The sequence below is a fragment of the Penicillium brevicompactum genome (assembly GCF_028827555.1).
Source record: "Penicillium brevicompactum strain IBT 35665 chromosome Unknown utg000001l_segment0_segment1, whole genome shotgun sequence".
Taxonomy (NCBI): Eukaryota; Fungi; Ascomycota; class Eurotiomycetes; order Eurotiales; family Aspergillaceae; genus Penicillium; species Penicillium brevicompactum.
In genome coordinates this window covers 268572-289810 of record NW_026623204.1, presented here as the reverse complement: position 1 = coordinate 289810, position 21239 = coordinate 268572, and the positions used below count along the sequence as shown (strand labels likewise).

At 50.7% G+C, this 21239-nt stretch overlaps 9 protein-coding genes across 9 annotated transcripts; 1 reads left to right on the top strand and 8 right to left on the bottom strand.

Moving 5' to 3' along the window:
- Nucleotides 1–829: 829 nt before the first annotated feature.
- On the bottom strand, nucleotides 830–4800 carry N7506_002551 (putative AT DNA binding protein; the record flags this gene model as incomplete). Its single annotated transcript, XM_056951846.1, has 2 exons — nucleotides 830–2115; nucleotides 2166–4800. 2 exons carry the CDS (start codon nucleotides 4798–4800, stop codon nucleotides 830–832), a joined length of 3921 nt encoding a protein of 1306 aa, XP_056814997.1.
- A 263-nt stretch (nucleotides 4801–5063) lies between these two features.
- N7506_002550 (uncharacterized protein) lies at nucleotides 5064–5798 on the bottom strand (the record flags this gene model as incomplete). Its single annotated transcript, XM_056951845.1, has 1 exon — nucleotides 5064–5798. The coding sequence occupies one exon, from the start codon at nucleotides 5796–5798 to the stop codon at nucleotides 5064–5066; it is 735 nt and encodes a 244-aa protein (XP_056814996.1).
- A 1521-nt stretch (nucleotides 5799–7319) lies between these two features.
- N7506_002549 (uncharacterized protein) lies at nucleotides 7320–9128 on the bottom strand (the record flags this gene model as incomplete). The annotated part of the gene is made up of 3 exons (XM_056951844.1): nucleotides 7320–7821; nucleotides 7881–8739; nucleotides 8789–9128. The coding sequence occupies 3 exons, from the start codon at nucleotides 9126–9128 to the stop codon at nucleotides 7320–7322; spliced, it is 1701 nt and encodes a 566-aa protein (XP_056814995.1).
- Nucleotides 9129–9691: 563 nt separating this feature from the next.
- N7506_002548 (aldose epimerase family protein) lies at nucleotides 9692–10942 on the bottom strand (the record flags this gene model as incomplete). Its single annotated transcript, XM_056951843.1, has 1 exon — nucleotides 9692–10942. The coding sequence occupies one exon, from the start codon at nucleotides 10940–10942 to the stop codon at nucleotides 9692–9694; it is 1251 nt and encodes a 416-aa protein (XP_056814994.1).
- A 641-nt stretch (nucleotides 10943–11583) lies between these two features.
- Nucleotides 11584–13030, bottom strand: N7506_002547 (acyl-CoA desaturase; the record flags this gene model as incomplete). Its single annotated transcript, XM_056951842.1, has 4 exons — nucleotides 11584–12081; nucleotides 12145–12231; nucleotides 12286–12706; nucleotides 12777–13030. 4 exons carry the CDS (start codon nucleotides 13028–13030, stop codon nucleotides 11584–11586), a joined length of 1260 nt encoding a protein of 419 aa, XP_056814993.1.
- Nucleotides 13031–14021: 991 nt separating this feature from the next.
- On the bottom strand, nucleotides 14022–15307 carry N7506_002546 (Tm-1-like ATP-binding domain-containing protein; the record flags this gene model as incomplete). Its single annotated transcript, XM_056951841.1, has 2 exons — nucleotides 14022–14455; nucleotides 14506–15307. 2 exons carry the CDS (start codon nucleotides 15305–15307, stop codon nucleotides 14022–14024), a joined length of 1236 nt encoding a protein of 411 aa, XP_056814992.1.
- Nucleotides 15308–15854: 547 nt separating this feature from the next.
- On the top strand, nucleotides 15855–16739 carry N7506_002545 (TIM-barrel enzyme family protein; the record flags this gene model as incomplete). The annotated part of the gene is made up of 2 exons (XM_056951840.1): nucleotides 15855–15942; nucleotides 15991–16739. 2 exons carry the CDS (start codon nucleotides 15855–15857, stop codon nucleotides 16737–16739), a joined length of 837 nt encoding a protein of 278 aa, XP_056814991.1.
- A 547-nt stretch (nucleotides 16740–17286) lies between these two features.
- N7506_002544 (glycosyltransferase domain-containing protein) lies at nucleotides 17287–19155 on the bottom strand (the record flags this gene model as incomplete). The annotated part of the gene is made up of 2 exons (XM_056951839.1): nucleotides 17287–18930; nucleotides 19000–19155. 2 exons carry the CDS (start codon nucleotides 19153–19155, stop codon nucleotides 17287–17289), a joined length of 1800 nt encoding a protein of 599 aa, XP_056814990.1.
- A 681-nt stretch (nucleotides 19156–19836) lies between these two features.
- On the bottom strand, nucleotides 19837–20847 carry N7506_002543 (uncharacterized protein; the record flags this gene model as incomplete). The annotated part of the gene is made up of 1 exon (XM_056951838.1): nucleotides 19837–20847. One exon carries the CDS (start codon nucleotides 20845–20847, stop codon nucleotides 19837–19839), a length of 1011 nt encoding a protein of 336 aa, XP_056814989.1.
- Nucleotides 20848–21239: the final 392 nt, after the last annotated feature.

The following is a 21239-nucleotide window of genomic DNA, read 5'->3' as shown; positions in this document are numbered from 1 at the left end:
GGACTCAGCTAGACCGACACCCAAGGACGAAAACGCGTGCAGGGGCACCTCACACGGAAGTGGGGGAATTCGAGGCTCCCCGGCTTCTGCTTGGCTGGCCACGCGATAACCCGATTATGCAGGAGGTGTTGGTTGGTCTAGACGGGCGGAGGACTGCAGCTTTGGTCGAGACTTCAATGTCTACGTATATTGTGCTTGTGCTTGTGATAGTTTGAGAGGCTTTAGTTGTACAAGGTGCGTATGCTAAGATAGATGCGGATTCGTGCCTGGATCTTCACTACAAGCCTTGAAGTCGTGTTTGAATTGCATTCGATGTGAATTGGGCTCTTCAACATGAGACTGATCTATACATCGCCACCTCATCGGATACTCGGGAAAATGTACAAGTCTAGGCGCATGAAGAGCCCGTGAGTGGCTGGAAAATTATGCTTGATCTGCAATATCTAGCCGGTTCAGGGTGTTCGCAGGAAATCCTTCAGGGATCCCCTTCCGGGACTCGGTGCTTTGATACGGAGTACTGGGAAAGACCTGCATAGTATAGCACGATGATGTAAATTAATGTCCAAAAGATGAGGCCGGAGGCCCAAACGAAAAGACTGGCTCGGTAAACGCCTCAGAACAACCTAGCGCAACAAGGAAAACATGCCCAATAACCGTGAGGGAATCATAATTAAATCAAGAACAGACGGATTCAAAACAAAGTGACTTCGCGCAGGGATGGGATATCAAGCCTCGTATAGGGATACAACAAATAAAGAAAAGAAAAAAAACAAATCAAATAGCCGCTCATCGCCATGTATCCACCGATGTTCCCCGGTTGGCCTTGGCCTTACGCTCCCCCTCGGATCTGCTCGCCAATGATGATGCTGATCAGTCGACGATGCATATCCGCTTCGGTCCAATCAACCTGTCCACTGCCGCCGTATTGGATGTCAGCCCGGGACAGCTCTTGGGTAAACCGGTCGATAATGGCAAATTGGATCTCAGTAATGGGCACCCCGTGATGTCCATTTGAAGTCCATATCCAATCACCGATGATGGCTGCCCGCCCGGGGGTATCGTAGTACTCAAACTGCTCAGGGTACCGCTTGGCGATGCGATAGATCCGACGAAGAGCGATGTAGTGCTCGTCAGAGAAGTATCCAAACGTGGCAAGCGGCCGTGGCCCAGAAGGCGCATCGTCCTGATGGGCGGCCGGGTCTATGGCCTCGTGCCCGGAGACCTCTAGTGAGGCACTTCGCTCGGACGCTGTTTCCTCAACATCCTCCGAATTCCCCCGAGAAGAGTCTCCCTCAGAAACGTCTATCTCGTACACAGGCTCTTCATCCTCTTCTGTCGTTGGCTGAATATGATCCTGCGCCTCGGGAGACCGAGGAGCCTGGGGAGAACGAGATACTTGAGGAGACCGGGATGCTTGTACCCAGATATTGACGGGTGATTGGCTTGCTCCCCTGGGGGGCGATTCATCGCGAATGTGTTCACCAATCTCTTTGGCGGATTCAATGCTAGCCAATTCCTCATCCTCGGATTCAGATTGTTCCTCTGGAATGGTAGTGATACTGGAGCTTCGAGCACGAGTGGGGGCTTTCAACCATTGCGGAGTGAGACTGGTAATTCTTGAGAACCAAGAGGAGCCTGGCACTTCTTGGGAGTGGCGTGCCGCCGGGGTGGAAGATGAGTCAATTTGAGAGGGATCGAATTGACTATGAGCCACGCTGGGACTGCGAACATTGCCATAATCTTCGGGGTGCTCTTCGGGTTGCGCTTCTGCTGGTGATTTCTCCCATTCGTGGAACGACATTTGGGGGGTTCCATTCTCAGGGCTAGATTGAGAGATAGGTTGCAATCTGATATGTGCAGGTGTACGTGACACTGGCTGCTTCGTGCTCGAGCTGGGAAGTGGCGAGTGCTGCGGATTTGACGAACGACTCAGTACACTCCGAGGGGTACTGCTTCCATTGTAGTATCGGGCGCGATTCGGAGTGTCCTCTTCGGCCAGCAAAGCAGACAAATCGACATGTTGCTCACGGAGTTCGCGCACCTTGGACGGACCAAATCGGGCAGTGTGTTCACGCTCCGATGGCACATCAGGGGACGAGCTCAGTTGCTCCTGATCTGTGGAGGTAGCATTCATGTTCCTCAGGGGCCTGGGGGCTCCGGGGCACGGTCTTCGATGCTGTCATCCTCAGAGTGATGGTCATAGCTGTGATCGTTGGCCTCAAGTTGCCAAATATCATCATATCCATCATCTTCGTCCTGCTCAGCTTCCGTTTGCACATCACGAGATTGATCTATGTAGCGTTCAGGCTCAGTTTCATGCTCGAAATTTTCGGGTTCTTGAATTTCGGACCGAGGGTGTTCGTCATACGCAAGTCCAACCTCCGGTTGATCGAATTCCTCTTCTTCTGGCGAAGTGTTGTCGCTGTCGATGTACACTACAGACTTCGAGTTTGACGCCATCTGAGCTTGCTGACTGACCGCGTCGCGCTCGAGCTGCCATTCAGCCTCCCGCTGTCGCTTTTGGTGGGATATTGGACTTTGTTGCACGGAACTTTGTCGTCCGAAGTTTGGCGAGTACATCGGTCCTTGTCGATAGTTTGCGGCGGGATCCACTGATTTGTGTTGAACCTGGTTCTCCGGCGATTGAGATTGAGATATTTGATCCGAAGCCTCGGAGAAATCATCGTAGTCGGCTTGCTGCTGCTGCTCTTTGTAACGAGATGCTGTACGTTTTGCTGCAACCGCTGCAGCCTCTTCTTCATCTGCTATCATCCGCCTCGTGGCAATCACTTGACCAAGACCCATCGCGATCCGCAGTTCTCGCCGGGTTTTGAACCCAAACGTGCTGAAGATATCCTCTAGACGTTGTCGTTTGTGCCGACCATTATTGTGGCCAGACCACTCATGTGCTTGAGGCTGAAATGGACCTTTCAGAGCAAGGGCAACTCGAACAAGTTTGGCCAGACTGGTGAGGGTCCTCTTCTTCGGGACAATAACTGATTGGGCCGCAGAAGGTATAGTGGGAAGTTCGGGGTAGCTGACGTTGCTGACATGATTGACAGCGTACTCGTCGTTTGCATAGGCAGGTTGATGATTCGGAACGCGACTATCGGTTATACCGTTGGTCTTTGGAGCAAGATCGGCTGTGACTGGGCTGGAGGAATTTCGAGTGCGGGAGTTCGCTCGGAGATCTTCAATGGTGCCTGGAAGTTTGCGCTTCAAGCGATCTCCGACTTCTTTTTGTGTAGGGTTGCTGCTAGTCATAGCACTAGAGCCAAATCCATGCTGTTTGGCTGAAGGGAGTGTGTCAAGTGAGATCATAGTAAATCCCTCACTTTCCATGATAGTGTCATATTCTTCGTATTCTTCATGATCATCATTGGGGTCTTCAATGGGATCCGGTTCAGAATGCTGAACATCTGTCCCAGTATGCTCATCATCCGCATTTTCTTGGGCTGGGGCCTCTTCGTCCGCCAGTGACGAAGTGGGCGTTGGAGTTGGATAGGTGCCTGATTGCGGACTTGTGGTGTGGTGAGATGACCTGGATGATTGGATCGCTCTTTCGCGTGTAGGGGAAGGCATTTTAGAAGGAGTGGAATGGATGTTCTCATCCAGGAAGTGATGTTCTGTGGCTCTGATGACAGGAGTTTCCAGACTTGTTCGGCCATAGCCACGACTATCGTGCTCAACAACCTCTGTGATAGGTTCGGTAGGATCACGCAAGTCTGCGATAGACATTTCAGAGTCCCCCAGGGAGTCATCTTCGGAATCAACACCACCAACCAGGTCGATTGGACTGGCATGGGCATTACTCCCAGCGAATGAGTCTGTGGGGCTGAAAGACTCGCGCTGTACTGCGTCACTGGTCACAGTGTTCATGGGACTGTAGTTTCGTTGATCCAAACCAGCTTCACGCGAATCCGTTTCCATTGGACTGAATTGTGCATCCAGACCAGTCTCACTTGCCATAGTGTCCATCGGACTAAAGCGTTGATCTGGTCCAACATCACTATTGGGAATAACATCCATCGGACTGAATGGTTCAACATGCTCCACGGTCGGAGTTGGCTGATCCTCAACCATTTGAAAATCCTGCTTCCTTGGTCGACCTCTCTTCCGTGGTTGAGAATCTTGGCCGCGCGGTCCTGGTGTGTGCCCAGGACCAGGAGTGTGCCCCAGACCTGGCGTATGACCTGGACCTGGTGTGTTTCCCGGACCCGGAGTGTCCCCGGGCCTAGGGGTATAGCCAGCCCGTGGTGTATGACCGGGTCCCCCGGGGAAAGGAGAGATAGCCATGTCAGACTTGCGCGGACGACCACGTCGCCGAGCAGGTGTCTTCTCCGACAATGGACTCCTTTCATCCTTCAAAGGTATCATAGTCGTCACGGTCGAAGGTTTTATTCGCTTGCGCGACGGACTGCCCTGGTTCTCGTCCTCCTCATCTTGGGTTGCTTCGAGGGTGAGGCGAATACGCCACGGGCTGACATTTCCATCTTGTAGGAGCTTCTCCGGTGAAATCGACCTTTCGCGACCTCCATTAAACTTCCTTGTCGGCGAACCGGGGAGGATGACATCGTTGAATTGAATCGAGTGCGCGCTCTTTGCGGGACTCAGGCTGACGCGCGATCGTGGTCGTTTGGCCGGGGTTCGGGACCTGGAGTTCATTCTTCCAACCATGGGAGACATGAAGCTTTGGCGCCCGTTAAACGGTTTAATCGGCGAGGAAATCAGATACTGGGCGTCGCCTGGCGGACCCAGGATATCGGGTGAGGAGCTGAGGCTGCGCGACGAGGTCGACATGTCTTGAAGTCTCGCATGCCGCCACAGGGGTAAAGCGGCCCTGAGGAATGCGATGAAATGTACAAATTAGTCAGTCAAGTACTGATCCATGGAAGTGCAGAAGCAGAGTCCGCGGGGCAAGAGGTAAACAAGTGCATGCGCAAACGGCCTTAGGTAATCTTCCCAAAAAACAAACAACGTGCTTCGGGGCATTTTCCCCTTTACCTCATGTTTTCTTTGTCGCAACTGCTCTTTTCTTTGAATTTGTCCAAATTATCCAAATACTATAGATCTTTCTCGACAGAGTCGACACTGGGTACTCGCCTCAAGGTCACACCGCAAGATTCTACTACCAACTCAACACAATCCATCACCATTTGCACGTCTTCTCTCCGTACTCCCAAGCGTCTTGTGCCTCGAATATGCCAGTAAGTCATCCGTGGTAAGTCTTGGCCCATCACCGCTGGTAGAACGACCAACTCTGTATCCAAATCATCCAAGACCTGCCGGTCGGACAAGAGTAGGCCGTACGTGATATCAGCAACCCAGAAGCCAAAGTCAGGGTGCTTCTTGAACAATTCAAACAGGGCCGCGGTATTATGCGCATATATCTGCTTCAGCCATCCCATGCCGCGAGTGTGATTCAAATGGTCACATTGCCAGCCCTCACGGCTATAGGTATATTCTGCGTCCTCTTCTGATAGAACTTTCGTGATCTCAATCAGAGATTCTGTAGGCCGCGGTAGTCCAATCAGCCCAATATCCTTGAACAGTGCCTCGCGCATGCGGCGCATCAGTCTCTGGCGTGCATCCTTCGTTGAATATGCGTGTTGGCTTATCAGGTAAAGGTATAGCTGAGCGCAAACGTGAGACTCGGGGGTTGTTGTGATTGCACTCAGCACAGTAAGATACCATTTATCATCATCGATTCCAGACGCTCGGAATTTGGCTTCGATGGTTCTGAAAAGCTGGAGAGAGCTCGGCTCAATGGTTGCGAGGTCGATGTCAGATTCGTTCATGGTCTTCCCTGGTGGCATTGGCTTGCGAGAATAGGGAGCAGCACCAGAGTATGCAAAATTGATCACTTCGGATTCTTTTCATGACGCATTGCTGAGGTGGTGTAGTGGCAATCCACGGATCTCAGATCCTTTGCGCGCAATCCTTGGTTCGGGGAAACTGTGGTTCGACTACATTCGGCGACTTTGTTTACTGGACAACTATAACAGCAGGAACAAATGGCATTGCTCAGTCGATGATTTATATTTAGCTTGGGATGATGTGTTTGGAGATCTGATCCGAGGGCCTAGGCATGTAAGCCTACCTCAGATACCTATGAGCGGACTCATCTGCGCGTTCTGATGGATACGCACATGTAGGCCGGCGCTTCGGCCAGAAATTCATCGAATTAACCGATCAGTATAGGGTCTCTATTTCATCCAAGGAAGATCGTGCGGTATCTAGCTTTATTATGCGCCCTTTCGCTTTCTTGAAACTGCATATAAGAATATTAGCGGCAAACTCGGCGTTATTTTTCTATTGTCTTATACCGACCGCGGCAATATCGGAGATGTCTACAGCACATGTATGGGAAAGAATGGGGCATCACGTCAAATCAATATTCCTGGATCATCATTGGTACGTGTGGCAGAGTGCGGATCGCTGCCCGAGCTCGTCATTTTGGTGGAACCATTGAGCACCGAAGCTTCTACGGCGCAGTCTTCTCCCCTCGCCCACAAGCTCAACGATTCCAAGATAAAGAAGGCTAGTTCCTGGTCCCGGTGCGCCATCCTCGGGCCCCGAAGGAAGTTGAATTCTGTTCGCCAAGTTGCCAGCAGGGCACAAACTGCCAGCCCCGCCACGCGACCAAGACCTTGGAGCTTTGATGAACGCCCTAGGGGCAAATGTCTTTTTGTTCTGTATCTCCCACCTCAGGTGGTTCCGCTCATCCTCTTTCTCATGTATGCTGTCTTCCCCTGCTGAGATGGTTTGAGCTTCACTCCCACAACTCATCTGTCGTCTATTCTGTGTTATCATGCAAAAGCAGAACTCTATCAAGAATGAAAGACAAACATGAATTTCTTGATCAAAACCCTTGTACCTGTTCTCCAGTACGAGCCTAATCTCTCTGTAGACGTGATAGATGACATGAAATGGTAGATGATAGATAAAAAACTGGAGACTGTGCTGTGCAAACAACCAGGGGTATACGAGCAATCCGTCGAGGCACGTGAAATAATAACTCGTACCAAAGCTAGTCGCTGAACATGTCCAATCTTTGTAATATGTAGACAACCGTCTTCCAAGCACCTTGGTTTGAGAAGTGAGGATTCTGTCAAGTCCTTTGATGCATGCTTTGAGAGGTCTTTCGTAGGGTCTTTCGAAGGGTCTTTCGAGAGGCCTTTTGAATTCCCGAAAAGCCATTACAAAACACAAGAAAGCCAGACCTCGAGAAAAGTGGAAGAATCCAGAGGACAGAAAAAGAACCAGAAGAACTGGACATCTCCATGCCAAAGTGTAATAGTTGGAATCAAGGACGAAGTCTAAAGCTTAGGTTCTCTTGTGTTGCTCCATATTTGCACTTCATCAAGTGCTCCGTAGTTTGGAGGAAAGAAGTGAGGTCCCAATATCTTCTTTTGTACCTTTCCCGTCCCAGATTTGGGCAGTTCGCCTTGCACCACACGAAGTACCGTAGGCATTTTATAGCCAGTCATCTTGCTTCTCAGGTCCTGCCGCAACCTTGTGATTGAAAGATGCGAGTTTGGTAAATTGGTGTCCCGCTTAAGACTCACGGTTGCTGCAACTCGCTGCCCAAATTCCTCGTCCTCGACCCCCACGACCATGACCTCCGAGACATAGTCCAGTCCTAAAATCTCACGTTCAATATCCAAAGCCGAGATCTTATACCCACCAGACTTGATGATATCAATCGAGGCTCGGCCAAGGATAAAATAGTACCTGCCCTCCCGGCGGGCAATGTCCCCTGATTTAAAGTAGCCCTCGGAGTCATGGGCATCCGCTGTTGCTTTCTCATCAAAGAGATACCTATAAAGAATTATGAGTATCTTTTTAGTCTGCTTTAAATACCAGTATTTAGCACTTACTTGGAGAACATCAATGGACACTTGACCAAAATCTGACCATCTTCTGCAAGCTTGAGAGAGACACCCTCAGCAACACGTCCCACGCTGTTTCGCGGAGACCCATCCGAATCAAGATCTGTCTTGATTGCCGCACCAAATTCAGTGGCTCCGTATCTATTCAAGATAGGCTTCCCTCTCAACTGATGCCAAAAGTCTTGGACGGGCCCGGGAAGTGCCGAGGTGCCGCACAACATTGCTCGGATCCCACGCGCACCCGCGGCATACTCGGCACGCACCTCCGGTGGCTGGCTCGATATGTTCTCCTCGAAATAACGCATCATGCGCATGTATATCGTCGGCACACCCGAGAAGAAGGTAAGACCTCCCTGTCGCCAGCGCTCCCAGGTCCATGCCGTATCGAAGCTTCCACTTCGAAATTCTATGCATGCGCCGGCTACTAAGAATGGGAGGAATGTCAGTCCCACGCCTGATGCATGGTGCACAGGAAGGACATGCAGAACTGTGTCTTGGTCTGTGATCTTATAATGCTCCACGTCTGCTTCGCCGGTTCCAACTATGTAACTGCGACGTTGTACAGCGCCCTTGGGAGGTCCTGTTGTTCCAGATGTAAATATCACCAGCGCGGCTCCGTTCATGTCTGGGACTGGGCCTGATGAAATCGTCGCATCGTCCGCAAAAGAGGCAGAAGGAACGAAAGTCGAGGCGACTGGAAGGACACAGGGTATATGCACCCCTTTGCTCGTCTTCAGAATCCTGAGCACTGATTGTGCATTCACTTCACTTGTTGTACTGGTAACCAAGGCCACGCATCGTGCTTTAAGCAGAAAATAAGACGCTTCTTCCGCAGGTAGAGCGGCCACTGCAACGGTCAGCGCTATTCGATTGGCCCCGGGGGACCTAACACTTACCCATAGGAACAACCGCTGCACCGATAGCTAGAATCGCAATGAATCCCACAGCATACTCATATCCTCCAGGAGCAAGAAGTCCGATGTACACCTCCTTGTCCGCCTCTAGATCGCGTCTGGCATCATCGCTGATTGATTCATATAGAGTCTTCCGGAAAGAAAGAACGTCCGAAAGGAGATCATGGTACGTCTTCTCCACGTCTGCGTTCAAGTCTCGGATCGCGGTGGGGGAAGGAGTGCGATGTGCGTAACGCAGAAGTTTATGGAAGAAAGGAAGGTTTGGTAAAACGCTTTCTCCCGAATGCGCGGGCACAAAAAGAGTGCGGTCTCCAACTGTCATTGTAAAAAGGTTTGCTGTCGACGTTGTCTTGATCCGAGGCTGAACTTGGCTGTTGGATCTTAACGATGTTGAGCTGTGTGGTATTGCACCTTTAATTTCTGGCTCATGGTCGATTGTTATTGCTTGTTTATTCGGCTACTTCCCCACGATCGTCCTTGACACCGCGGGGTAGACATGCCGGCATTCGGCACTCGGTCGTTTGGATGGTATGCAGACGAGCCTAGGCAAGTTAGGGTCAGGAGCTCAGGCCCTGGAAGTGACTAGATTTGTAGAATCTCCAACTTCACCACACCCCGGGGAATGTTGAAGTCGTCATGCCAAAAAGGGCTATTTCGCCATTACAAAGCCAGCAAGTGAACAATGAAGAGACGTGATCCTTCGAGCTCCGCGATTTAAAATTTTGAGATTTTAGCGAGGATAACACAACTATGCCCGAGCAATTTCAGACCTCGGGAAGTTCGGAAGATGCCAACGCTCATAAGTCTCACGAGAATTCAGTATTTTCGTTAACAATAGTTAATTAATTCCAATGAAGATTACGGTCAGAGTAATAAGAATGACATCTAGTCAGTACCGAACTGATAAGTAGCCCAGTTGACGGCAGGACCATCTTCAGGACCAAAGACCTGGTAGGGAGTACGTCCCCACTGAGGCTGGTTGATGCCATCGATCCAGTCCTCGGTCTCAATGACAAAGCAGCCATACTTGTTAACATGAGTGGCACCAGCATCACCGCCGTTTGCCTTGTTGCGCTTAGCCTGCGACGCCTTGGTTCCAATAGACCCGTTCTGGCCACTGCAAGTGTAAATCTGGAGAGCAGCTTGGTTGGTTGCAACTTCCAAAGTAATACCAGTGGTGCTGGATGATGCGCGCAGAGCGGTAGATAGGGAATCAGCCGAGTTTGTGGAGGGGCGGTCGACGAGGAAGCAGGTATCATAGCCTACACAGCCAGTGCCACAAAGACCAGTGGTCTTATCGATGTCTTCGCCAATAAGCTTGGAGCTGGTGAAGTCGAGGGCACCTTCAAAGGTGCTTTCAACGTCCAAAATGGTGCCATTGGGAATGAGAATGCTATCACCGCCGATGTAGCGGCGAGAAAGGGGCAGCTGCAAGCTGGTATCATTCAGCACGGTGGACTCCTGGAACGCGTTCAAGTTCCAGTAAATATGGTTGGCAAGCATGATGGGGGTCTTCTTTGTAAGAGACAGAGACACGATCTTGGAGCTCAGCTGGGGAAGACCCTTGGGATTGGCAGGGCTCTTCTCAGTAGAGACGCTGAAGGTAGCATGGGTGATGACATCGCCGGGGAATTTCTCAAAGCCTTGATCGAACAAGGTGAAAGTGATGGCAGAATCGGTATGCGCAGTAACTGTCCAGTTGCGCTGGTCATAGCCGATGAATCCACCATGGAGAGTGTCCTTGCCATCGTTCTCGTTTTCAGGAACTTGGTAGGTGTTCTCATCAATGGTAAAGGTACCGTTCTTGATGCGGTTGGCATAGCGACCAACAACCGCACCGAAGAAAGTGCGGTTGGTTTCACTATCGTGAAGATATTCCTTAGGGTCATCATAACCCACAACCACATCTTGTACCTTCCCGTCGCGATCTGGGACAAGCAAGGAGGTGAGACGCGCGCCGTAGGGAATCAACTCCGCAGTGATGTTCTCCGCCTTAATTGTGTAGCTCTTGAAGTGATCGGCCTCTGGACCGGTCGATGGCGAGGAAGTCGAAGCTGAGGAGGAAGGGGACGGCGCGGCGGATGTTAAGGCAGGCAGCCCATACAGGGCGGCCGTGACATAAGACTTGAGATGCATATTGAGCCCCAAAATAAGGATTGAGAGGAAGACAAAGAAGTAGACGAGGAGAAGACGGAGTGTGATTCGCGCAGGGCAAACTAAAGATCGGACGCAGCCGAGGGGTGCAGGCATTTTATGAGCTCCTATAAACATTCCCCAAGGTACGCTAAACTACACATGGCCCCAACGCCAGGGAGCGCACGGAAACCGGGGTAAAGCTTTGTTGTAATTTATCCGCAGGCGTGATCAGGATACGGGTCACCCATTGGTTGCAATGGGCCGGGGTCGGACAAAGCTGAGGCTGGGGGAGTGGAAATCGTGAGGGGGAAGATCCGAGCCCCTGTCGCGGAGGCTTTGCGGGATGTAACGAGGGCCCAGTCAGGTCAAGTCAAGCTCAAAAGTGACGCCACTGGGGCGGGACCAAACAAGCAATTGAAGGGCAAAACTCCGGTGGAGTAAAGCTCCTTTTGCGTCGGCTCTTCGCCGAAGGAAGCGAGCGAATCGAGGCACATTAACCATTTTGGGCGATCAGATGACTGTTTGTTATGTTTGCTTGGTATGTTTAGTTTGCTTGGCCCAATGTTCCCTTTCTGGTCAATGTGTGCTGCGATGGTACGTTGGAATCATACGATTTATTCTCTCAGACTGATAGTACTGGTTTAAGCGATTGCGCTCTGCTTGTTTTGGTGCCGCCAAATCTCAACATCGCCGCCGCCCCGAATCACCCCAACCCGCATTGTGGAGAGAAGATTATGAGCCGCGTTGGAGTGCATATAAACTCCACCGTTGAACATGGCAGTAGCATCCTTTCCAATCCCAGATGAGATCAGAGTTTTTCCACCAGGATGTTCCTTGATGAAATCAGTCACATCATGTACAACACCGGCAATGGCAACAAGGGCCTTGCCACTCTGAGTCTCGGCGATGAAATCGTCCCAATCCACAACCGGCAATTGACCTAAAGGAACACCCCAGTCAAGTTTGGCCCTCTTCTGATCAACCTTCTTCTGAAGTTGTTGCACACGGCCCTTTTCGATCTCGTTGGCTCGGAACTCCTTGAGATTGGATGCGAGCCCGACCTGCTTCCATGTCCAGATTGACCATTTGGTGGGATCGTATTGCCACCATTCAATGGCATTACGGTAATCGGAGGGGAACTATTAATTGCTCAGTCAGTTTCACGCCAAAATGCTGGTAGTCAACAGGGACGCAGTATTTACCTCATGGTGGAAGTTGTGGTAGCCCTCGCCGAGAGTGACCAATGCAGTCACGACATGGTCACGAGGTGAGTTTCGGTCATCAAACGGCTATAATAAAGTCAGCATCTCGAAGGTCAATTTCAGGGGAAGAGTAACACTCACCTGTTCTCCCAACCAGTGGGCGAGGGAGTTGACACAGAATGTAGCTTGCTGGACAAACAAGAACCTAAGAATGCCTGCATATACCAGACCACCCTTCCAATCACCCCAGCCCAACCCAGCAACGAGCATTGGAAACAGCACACCAAAAACCAGGATGACAGATCCATAATTTCGGTGTTGCCAGACCACCACAGGATCTTCGTTCAAGTCAGAGATATCGGTTCTTCCCTTGTTCTTTGGGTTCTGCTTCAACACCATCCACATGAAGTGCGAATACCAAACTCCCTTCATCACACTGTATGGGTCCTTGGCGGTGTCAGTCCATCGGTGGTGTGCTCTGTGCTTGCTGCTCCACCACCGGATCGACCCTTGTACGGCGCCACCGCCAACACAGGCTAGGAATATTCTGAGAGGTAGACTCCTGTTAATTGGAGTGGTCAGCGGAGGCTCAGTCTCGATGGATCAGACACATGATTGAATGGAAAACATACGCTTCGTACGACCGATGCGCCCAGAGACGATGGTACCCAGCAGTGATTCCAAGTCCAGTCCAGAAATAGTACAGGATTGCCCAGGCGGCGGTGATTGCTTGTAGCTTCGTGTAAAATGCGGCAACACAGCCCCCCAGGGGAACAATCAGGATGAGAGATGTGTTGACCCAATTGACATGTTGGTGCCAGTTACCAAGAGTGATAGCCTGCTCAGTGATATGAGGCTTCCGTTCATTTGGCTCGGTTTTGGCCATTGTGGTAACGTATTGGAGAAGAAATGTTGAAGTATTCGATATCAAAGTAAATGGTGAAGTGGGTTCATGGATCTTGAGTTGAAATTTGTGATTGTGTAGAAAAAGCAAGATCAGAGCAGGGGAATGAGACCATTATTTCAGTATGAATGATTCTACGTGGAATGGCTCGCACACAACATGATTCATACTTTGTTCTATCCCTCAGCAAGAAATTGTTGAACCGTTGGGGGTGTGTCAGGCAAGGCCGCTGACACCCGTGGGCCCTACAAACGTTGACCCCCCGATTGGGCACTGTGAGCACATCACCTTCCAAGACACTTCTGTGTTCTAGAATTTTCTCACTATTTTCCCAAAACTCCCTCTGGGGGCTAGAATGAGACGGAATCCAAAGATCCCTTGAACTGAAGATTTACCACCAACCAGACCCACTCCGAATCTCAACCTTGGAAAGACAAAGCCCTAACATTCAACATCCAAAGTATAATAAACTCAACAAGTGTAACAAGTGCAACAAGTGCCACAAGTTGGTGTAACAGGCCTTCTGATAATTCGAGCGATTTGGTAGGATGTAGTTCATGTTAGCCTATGGAAATCCCGACAAATAGGCTATTGGTCGGAACCGCAGAAAATGACATCAGGGGCTGACTCTGTATCGACAGCGCACTGCAGTATGTAGCCGCCATTTCAGAAGAGAAAGGGGGAAGTTTTGTATCAGTGTTCGTAATTTTTGAGTCCCTGTACCTCGGACTTTACTTTAGCGCCTGAGATCTCTAGCACATTTGCGTTTGGGGTATTAACCTTGGAAGTACTGTCTAGTCAAACTTTTAGTTAGAGTATCTATATTCTGTGAATAACAATCAACCTTCGCTTGAAGGGGCTAAAAGACCCTTGCGGGAAGATGTTACAGGAGTTGAAAATCAGGTGCTACTTCTGGAAGCGCCAGAATTGAGTATCGTATGCCTCAATTTAATTTCACTATCCTCAAAGCACCTCAATCTCGAGATTTCCTCTCAGTCAAAACCAGTTCCATAAGGCGATCCGCGATGTCAGTCGCGAACCCGGTGTCATTGATATCGCGATCATCGGATACCACGCGAGTCGCAGCGTCTTTCAGACCAGACCGCAAAGTATCGGCAAGACGACTATCTGCTTCGAGATCCTCAAATGGAGAGCCAGGAGTTGCCAGGATACTAACACCACCGCCTGGAAGCCAAAGTTCGACTTTGCTTTGATCTTGCGCAAACCGCTTGACTTTGTCGACGATGAATTCTCCAACTTGTCGACATTCATCGGGAGATGTTCTCATCAGTGTGACTGTAGGGTTGTGGACTACCAGCTTGCGGTCACGGTACTGGGGAGGCACAGTGTCCTTTGGTCCGAAGTTCACCATATCAGTGGCTCCCACGGAGATAATTGTGGGGATGCCTTTTTCAACATCGCATCGAGGCGATCAGGGTCGCAACTCATCGTTCCACCTGCGACAAAATCACATATTTCAGTGGTTGTGACATCTAGTACGGCGTCTAGATGACCTTCTTCAACCAAACGCTCCATCGCTTTGCCGCCATGTCCCGTCGCATGGAAAATGTACACTTCAACGGGGTATTTCTCTTCCAGGTGGGCTCGTATACGGTCCACACAGGCGGTAGTGACGCCAAACATTGTGATACCGACACGTGTTTTCTGTTCTGACGATTCTTCGGCTTTTGATGCTCTCTCTGCTATACGGCACTCGTACGCCGAGGCCATACCGAAGACAGCGCCGGCGGCATTATCAAGAACGTCACGCAAGAGCCCATTTGTTCCAGCAATATCAACAACAGAGTACATCAAGGTGATGTCGCACTCTCCGACAATCGGGCTTGTATTGCCAGAGGCAACCGTGCTGGCAATGAGTTTCGGGAGGCCAATAGGTGCCGACCTCATCACCGCGGATATCAGACTTGTGCCTCCGCTGCCACCCGTGCCTATAATGCCGTGCACTTCGCTGGTTCTCAATATATCTTGCACACATTGGGTAACATAACCGATCAGCAGCTCGATTGCTTCGCCGCGGGAGAGCTTTATGACCTCTGCTTTGGAAGCTGCATATTTTTCGACCAAGTCGTTATGGCCAACTGTGATGGCGTCGTCGGTGACATTTTGGCAGCCACAGTCGATAAGAGTGATTTGGAGTGGCTGAGACAGGCGAGAGGCTATTTTCTTCAATTGGCTGTGGAGATACAATACTTGTGCAAGCTTGGTGTCAAGCGTACCCAATAGAATGATGTGAGGCATGACTTTTTCCGAGCAGTGATCGAAGGAATAAAGGCAGTTCTTCACAGGTCCACGGGTGTTATCAGAGTGTTTAGGTCCCCAATCACTATGATCTCACCAGGCCCCCTCGGAGAAGTTGTAGTGGAACCGTGACGATGGCGGGGCATGGGATCCACGTAGGCGTCGCAACCTGTGTCTACATCCGACCCTTCATAATCTGCGCTTTGCTGCGGAATTCTTGATGCTTGCGAACAGATCAGCACGAGGGGGCTGCTGTAAATCAGTCTGAAGACGTTGAAATCAATCTTTTGGCTGGATAGATAACTTTGGAAATGGGTGATATCAGACAGTTCAAATCTAAGCAATCAACCCCACCAGAGTCCGCCGGTCCGTTCTCCACTTGACATGCTGTTGGGCTTGCGGATCGGTAGATCCGGTTTCTCTTCTTTTAATTCTTTCGTTCCTCGTTCCGATCATATTAATTCACTTAAAAGCTACATAAACCCAACTCCTTCTCTTACTCCTTTGCTATAATCGTTTGCTATACAACCTCCTCAAGATCTATACCATGGCCCCACCAACAGATCGCAAAGAGATACTATCCCGCCTACGCGGTCATATCAAAGACAAAAAGCCAATTGTTGGCGCCGGAGCAGGTAAATCACCCATCAAAACATAAGACCCAAATCCACTAACCAGCCAAGGCATCGGCCTCTCTGCCAAATCCGTAGAGAGCGGAGGCGGCGATCTAATCGTCATCTACAACAGCGGACGATTCCGCATGGCAGGTTGCGGCAGTCTAGCAGGACTGATGCCATACAGCAATGCCAACGACGTAGTTGTCGAAATGGCAGCCGAAGTGATTCCCATTGTGAACGACACACCCATCATTGCGGGCGTATGCGGCACAGATCCCTTCAGACTGATGCCGCAGTTCCTGAAGCAGCTCCAGGGTCTAGGATTCGCGGGTGTGCAGAATTTCCCGACCGTGGGACTGATTGATGGGACTTTCCGTGCGAACCTTGAAGAAACGGGGATGGGTTTCGGCAAGGAGGTGGAGATGATTCGGACTGCGGCAGAGCTGGGGCTTCTTACGACGCCGTACGTTTTTAATGTTGAGGATGCGGTTGCTATGACGAAGGCCGGGGCTGATGTCCTTGTTGCTCATATGGGGTTGACGACTTCTGGTACGATTGGTGCACAGACTGGCAAGACGCTTGAGCAGTGTGTTGGGGAGGTCCAGGCTATTAGGGACACTGCTGTTAAGATTAATCCGGAGATTATTGTACTCTGTCATGGCGGTCCAATTGCTGCGCCAGATGATGCGAAGTTCATGCTCGAGAGGGTTCGAGGTTTGCATGGTTTCTACGGAGCAAGCTCTATGGAGAGACTCCCTGTTGAGAAAGCAATCACCAACATTACGGCCGAGTTCAAGGGATTGGAGATACCCTAGTGCTTCTATGATGTACCACATGCTATGAAGCCAGACTCACGTTTCAATGATCTTGTTGCCATGAATGGCGACTAACACGCATTCTTAGTTCGGGGTTAATCAATTCAAGCGAACATTATAGATAAAAAAAAGTTAAACATCTTCATTGTGTTTCTAAAATTGCCGGTCTCGAAAAGACCAGCTTCTCTCGAGGCTGCCTCAAGCTTGAGGTATGAGCCAGATTAAGAACGCCGTGGAACGCCAGCCAGGAGGGTACATCAGGTTGCATCGATGCAAGATGTGAGCTAGCAGTGGTAATATACAGCCATTCCATTCCCGATGGAATTGCAAAAAGAGGAAATGTTGGCACTTGGGTATGATAGTGAACGCCACTTTCATCAAAAAACATGCGTGGTGTTTGTACGGGGTTCCTTTCAAACCGGACACGAGAAAGCAATCCTTGGACCAAGATGCACGCAGCACGGTTCAATTCATGCTCTGTGAAGAGACATCAACCGAGTGATGGCGGAGGACCGGGACTTAGTCCTGATCAAGTTTGAAAGGGTGTCTAAAACCAGAGATCATCTGGCTTAGCGTTTGGGTCTTCCTTTCCAGCGACCAAGTTACCATATTGGTTATAAACCGGAGCATCTGGGTCGTCGTTCTCCTTCGACCAAAGACCGAGGCCATCATCGAATAGGTCTCTTTCTTGGCCATTGCAGACTTCGGCAATAGTGACCCAGTTCTCTTTATCGGTCCATATCCCACCTCGACCTCCGCGCACCTCGAGCCAATCCTGCCCTCCGAGAAGAGATGATTGCGCGGCGTCGAAGCCATGTGCATTGCGGACGTATTTCCGGAGAAGAGCACGGCCCCATGGGAAGAACCACATACTTTCCCACCAACCATTGCGCAGCTTGGGATCGCCATTCAAATGGGCCAGCACAGGCACAGAAGCCGAGTGGGGGTTTGTCATTAAAGCAACGTTGTGCCATGAATGGTTGTTCGGGTTGGGCAGTTTGTCCAGAGTCGCATTCCACATCGGTCGGAGTGTCGATTCTTTCGCGAACCGCGACTGGTTGAAGGGATTGGGAAGAGCCGCGATGTCATGTGGCAGCAAGAGTCGATGCTCGCGTGGAACGCCGTGCTGCGCCTGCAGCATTGACATTTTGGTGATATTGTTGAACTTGACCCACTCGACATCCTTGCGGGACATCATCTGGTTGAAGAATAGCTGAGACTCGAAGTCGACGCCAATACCGTACTCGTAACGACGACCGGCCTCTAGCCGGAGAGTGATTCCGGTGAGGTTCGACGCATCGGAGATTCCGACCATTTGGTACATCCAGTCTTTGAATCCATTGACTGTTCGTCGCCGCTCCAATTCTCGAATTACCTCCTGCCGCCCGTAGATCTGCGTCAAAGCCTTGTAGTCCCCTGTCTTGGTCGAGCGCTGCCCAACTTCCCGCAGGACCTCATCGTAGATTAAGCGCAAATCAGCAGCCTGTCCAATTACCGCTCCGGGATTCAGCCATCGGGGTCGATTGAAAGAGCTATCGTCATCGTCATCTGTCTTCCAGCCATAGACATCTGGAGGCAAAGATGATTCAGGCACAGTCGCACAACCAGGGTCATCTCGCAACCCAGGGAAACAAGTCTTGCTTGCAGCAAACAAAACTCGCTGGTTGTACTTCGGTATCTTTTTGAACGGAGCGTCAGGCTTCTCTCCTTGCACATCCACGAACCCGAACTTGGCCTGTAACTTCTGGTTGTTTGCTCGGATAATGCTCTGGAATCGCTTGATCAGTACCTGCGGTGGAAGCTGGAAGATTGTATCCAGTCCATCCACCATAAGTACAAAGTCGTTATCGTGTACAGTTTTGCTATCGCGTAGGTAATTGCGGGCGCGCGTGATCCGATCCACCATGTTCTCGGTCTCGGTCGCGCCCGGCGCGTCACTTCCATATCCAATCAACGTCGGTGGCGGATATCCCAGGATCATAGCTGACGTGATGGTTCGGCAGACACCGCGCGAGCCCTGTAAGGCTGGAACCAGGACATGCAGGCGCGGGTTGGGCTTGTCGAGGTCGTGTGGGAGGGTGTGGTTCACATCGATATCGGTCCGGGGAGGGAGAACGACCCTGGCATCTTCCGGACGCTCAGGGAAAGGAAGACGAGAGGGGAACTTGGTCCAGAAGTCTGTTTCAACTCGCTGGGCGAACAGTTAGCTCTGATTGCGGTGACCACGTCATATTGCGCCGGGGAACCGATCTGCGGTTACCTTTGAAGAGGATCGGAGCATGAGAAGGAAGCATAACAATGCGATGCCTGCTAGCGCAATATTCTTGACTCTTTGTGTACGGGGACGGAAAGCGGACAGCACGTTTATCGCCGTCGACTTGGCATCGTGGAATGGCAGCGGCGCGCCTTCCGCCATCATGCAGGAATATAGTCAAATCAAATACAGAGTAGAGTGGCAGGTAACATGGTGAGGACAATTGTGTGAGAGGCCACGCGGGACATACGCAATGGTGGTGCACAATGGTTCAAGTGGATAGGCCACGGGCTGCGATCGGCGTCTGAGGTCGGGACTGAATCCGGCCGTCCAACGTTGCTTCAAGTGGGAATCTCAACCCTACGAATCTACGACGCAATAGTCGATTTTCCCACTGGAGGCACTATCCTTTTTTTATATTACTTACTCATGTTAGAGCAAATTAGAGGCAGATAAGTATTAAACATACCAATGGTTTGAGATAGTATGCTGGCTTTTACTCCGTATGTTTAGTTTTGATAGACCTGTCACTACGTCATGCTGCGATAAATTAAAGGTCCATGTTGACACTTCAATTCAGACCAGGAAGCACTAGTTCGGTCGTTGGATGAGTCTGCAGCAACCGATCTATAGACAGCTTGGGATACACAACCAACGAATATTGACTACCTCGCGGCGTTCGAGAGCTTCGACTGGAAGCCCCTGGGGACTCGAATTCAACTATTCGATCATACGCTCTCTGTTGAACACAAAATATGATATCGTACAACTTTGAAAGTAGGCTCTTTCTACAGAAGACCAGCTCAATAAGCATCCCAAGCCCACACATGCACATAAACACTCTCATTCCAGGTAAATTTCCTCACGAAGCCGCTGTAAGTTCCGGAAGAGTCCACCTGCCGGCGCACCACTATCACTATCACGACGAGCCTCAGGTCTCGACCTAGAAGAGCTACGCTGGTTCTGTTCCGTAGCCTGGTCCAAACTGCGACGCCGATCGTCCACGATCTTCGCAAGACTATCCACAAACCGACTGCGAGCCTTCTCCTCCGCGGAACTATTCCAGACCGTAGCCAGTGTCCGGAGAGCTTCGACGCGACGATTAGCGGCGTCCAGCCCGCTGCGCCCTCCGCCTTCACTTTCCAGTAGTTCCGTCACTTCGTTCCGTAGCTTCTTCATCATTTCCTGGCCCTTTTCTTCGCGGTCGTGGCCGTCTGCGTCGAGATCAGGTCCAGAGACAGAGATGAAAGATGAGGAGAATGAGAGTTCTGATGGGGGGAGAGGCCACTCCATTGCGTCGCCGAATGTCTGGACAACCTCTTCAAGTCGGGACCGCACTTGGTTCAAAGTGCGCAGGTTCGTGACGTATTCCGGATCTGTTGCGACAGCAGGGGTGTTCTTTTCTGTGGCTTCTGCCTCGTCCGCCTCCGGTGCATCTTCGACTTGTTCTAGTTCGCGCTCGTTGGGCTCTGGGACAAATTTGGCGATGTCGTCACGCAGTACCTCAGTCAAGGTTTCTGAGAGTCCGATTGTCTCGCCTCGCAGCACCTCGACTTCATAAGCTAGTCGTCCACCGCTTCGTAAGATCTCATCTGTGAGTTGCGATAATGTACTCGAGAGACGGACGTTCTGGGCGCTGATTTGCGAAAGTAAGGATTGGACTTGCGCAGAGAGCTCCGTTAGCGGTACGGAGCCTTGCGCGCGAGATGCATTTGGCTGTGATGATGCCACGGTCAATGGTGATAGGGAGGCATTGAGGAAGTCGGCAGGGTCGAAATTAGGGTCGGCGAAATTGGGTTGGGCTAAAGGTTTAGAGCCACCTCGGTTGGAGGATTTTGGTGTTTGTGAGGCCATTGAATTAATGTGTTTGGAATGCCACCTAGATCTCGAGAGGGCGTGCGTTGACCTCCGCGGGGACAATCCATATCTCCACGCCCGACCGCCTTCTATTTCCCCTTTTGGTATAGCCTGGATTTGGAAAAGCGTCTAACCTCTTTAGGCGCACAATCTATACAAAGTAAACAGCGTGCATGAGGTGAAGGAGATATCCGGGTATTCGTGAGTCTAAGACATGTGTTGAGATTCAGGATTTCCATTGGTTTTACACCTCTACCTTCTCTTTATCTTCCTTCTTCCGTCTCCCACGTACTCAGGTGGCTGAATATTAGTGCTCCAGTTTCTGATCTTTCTTTACAGTCACCAGGTACATTCTAGTCATGTTTCGCAATGTTTCCCAATTTGAAATG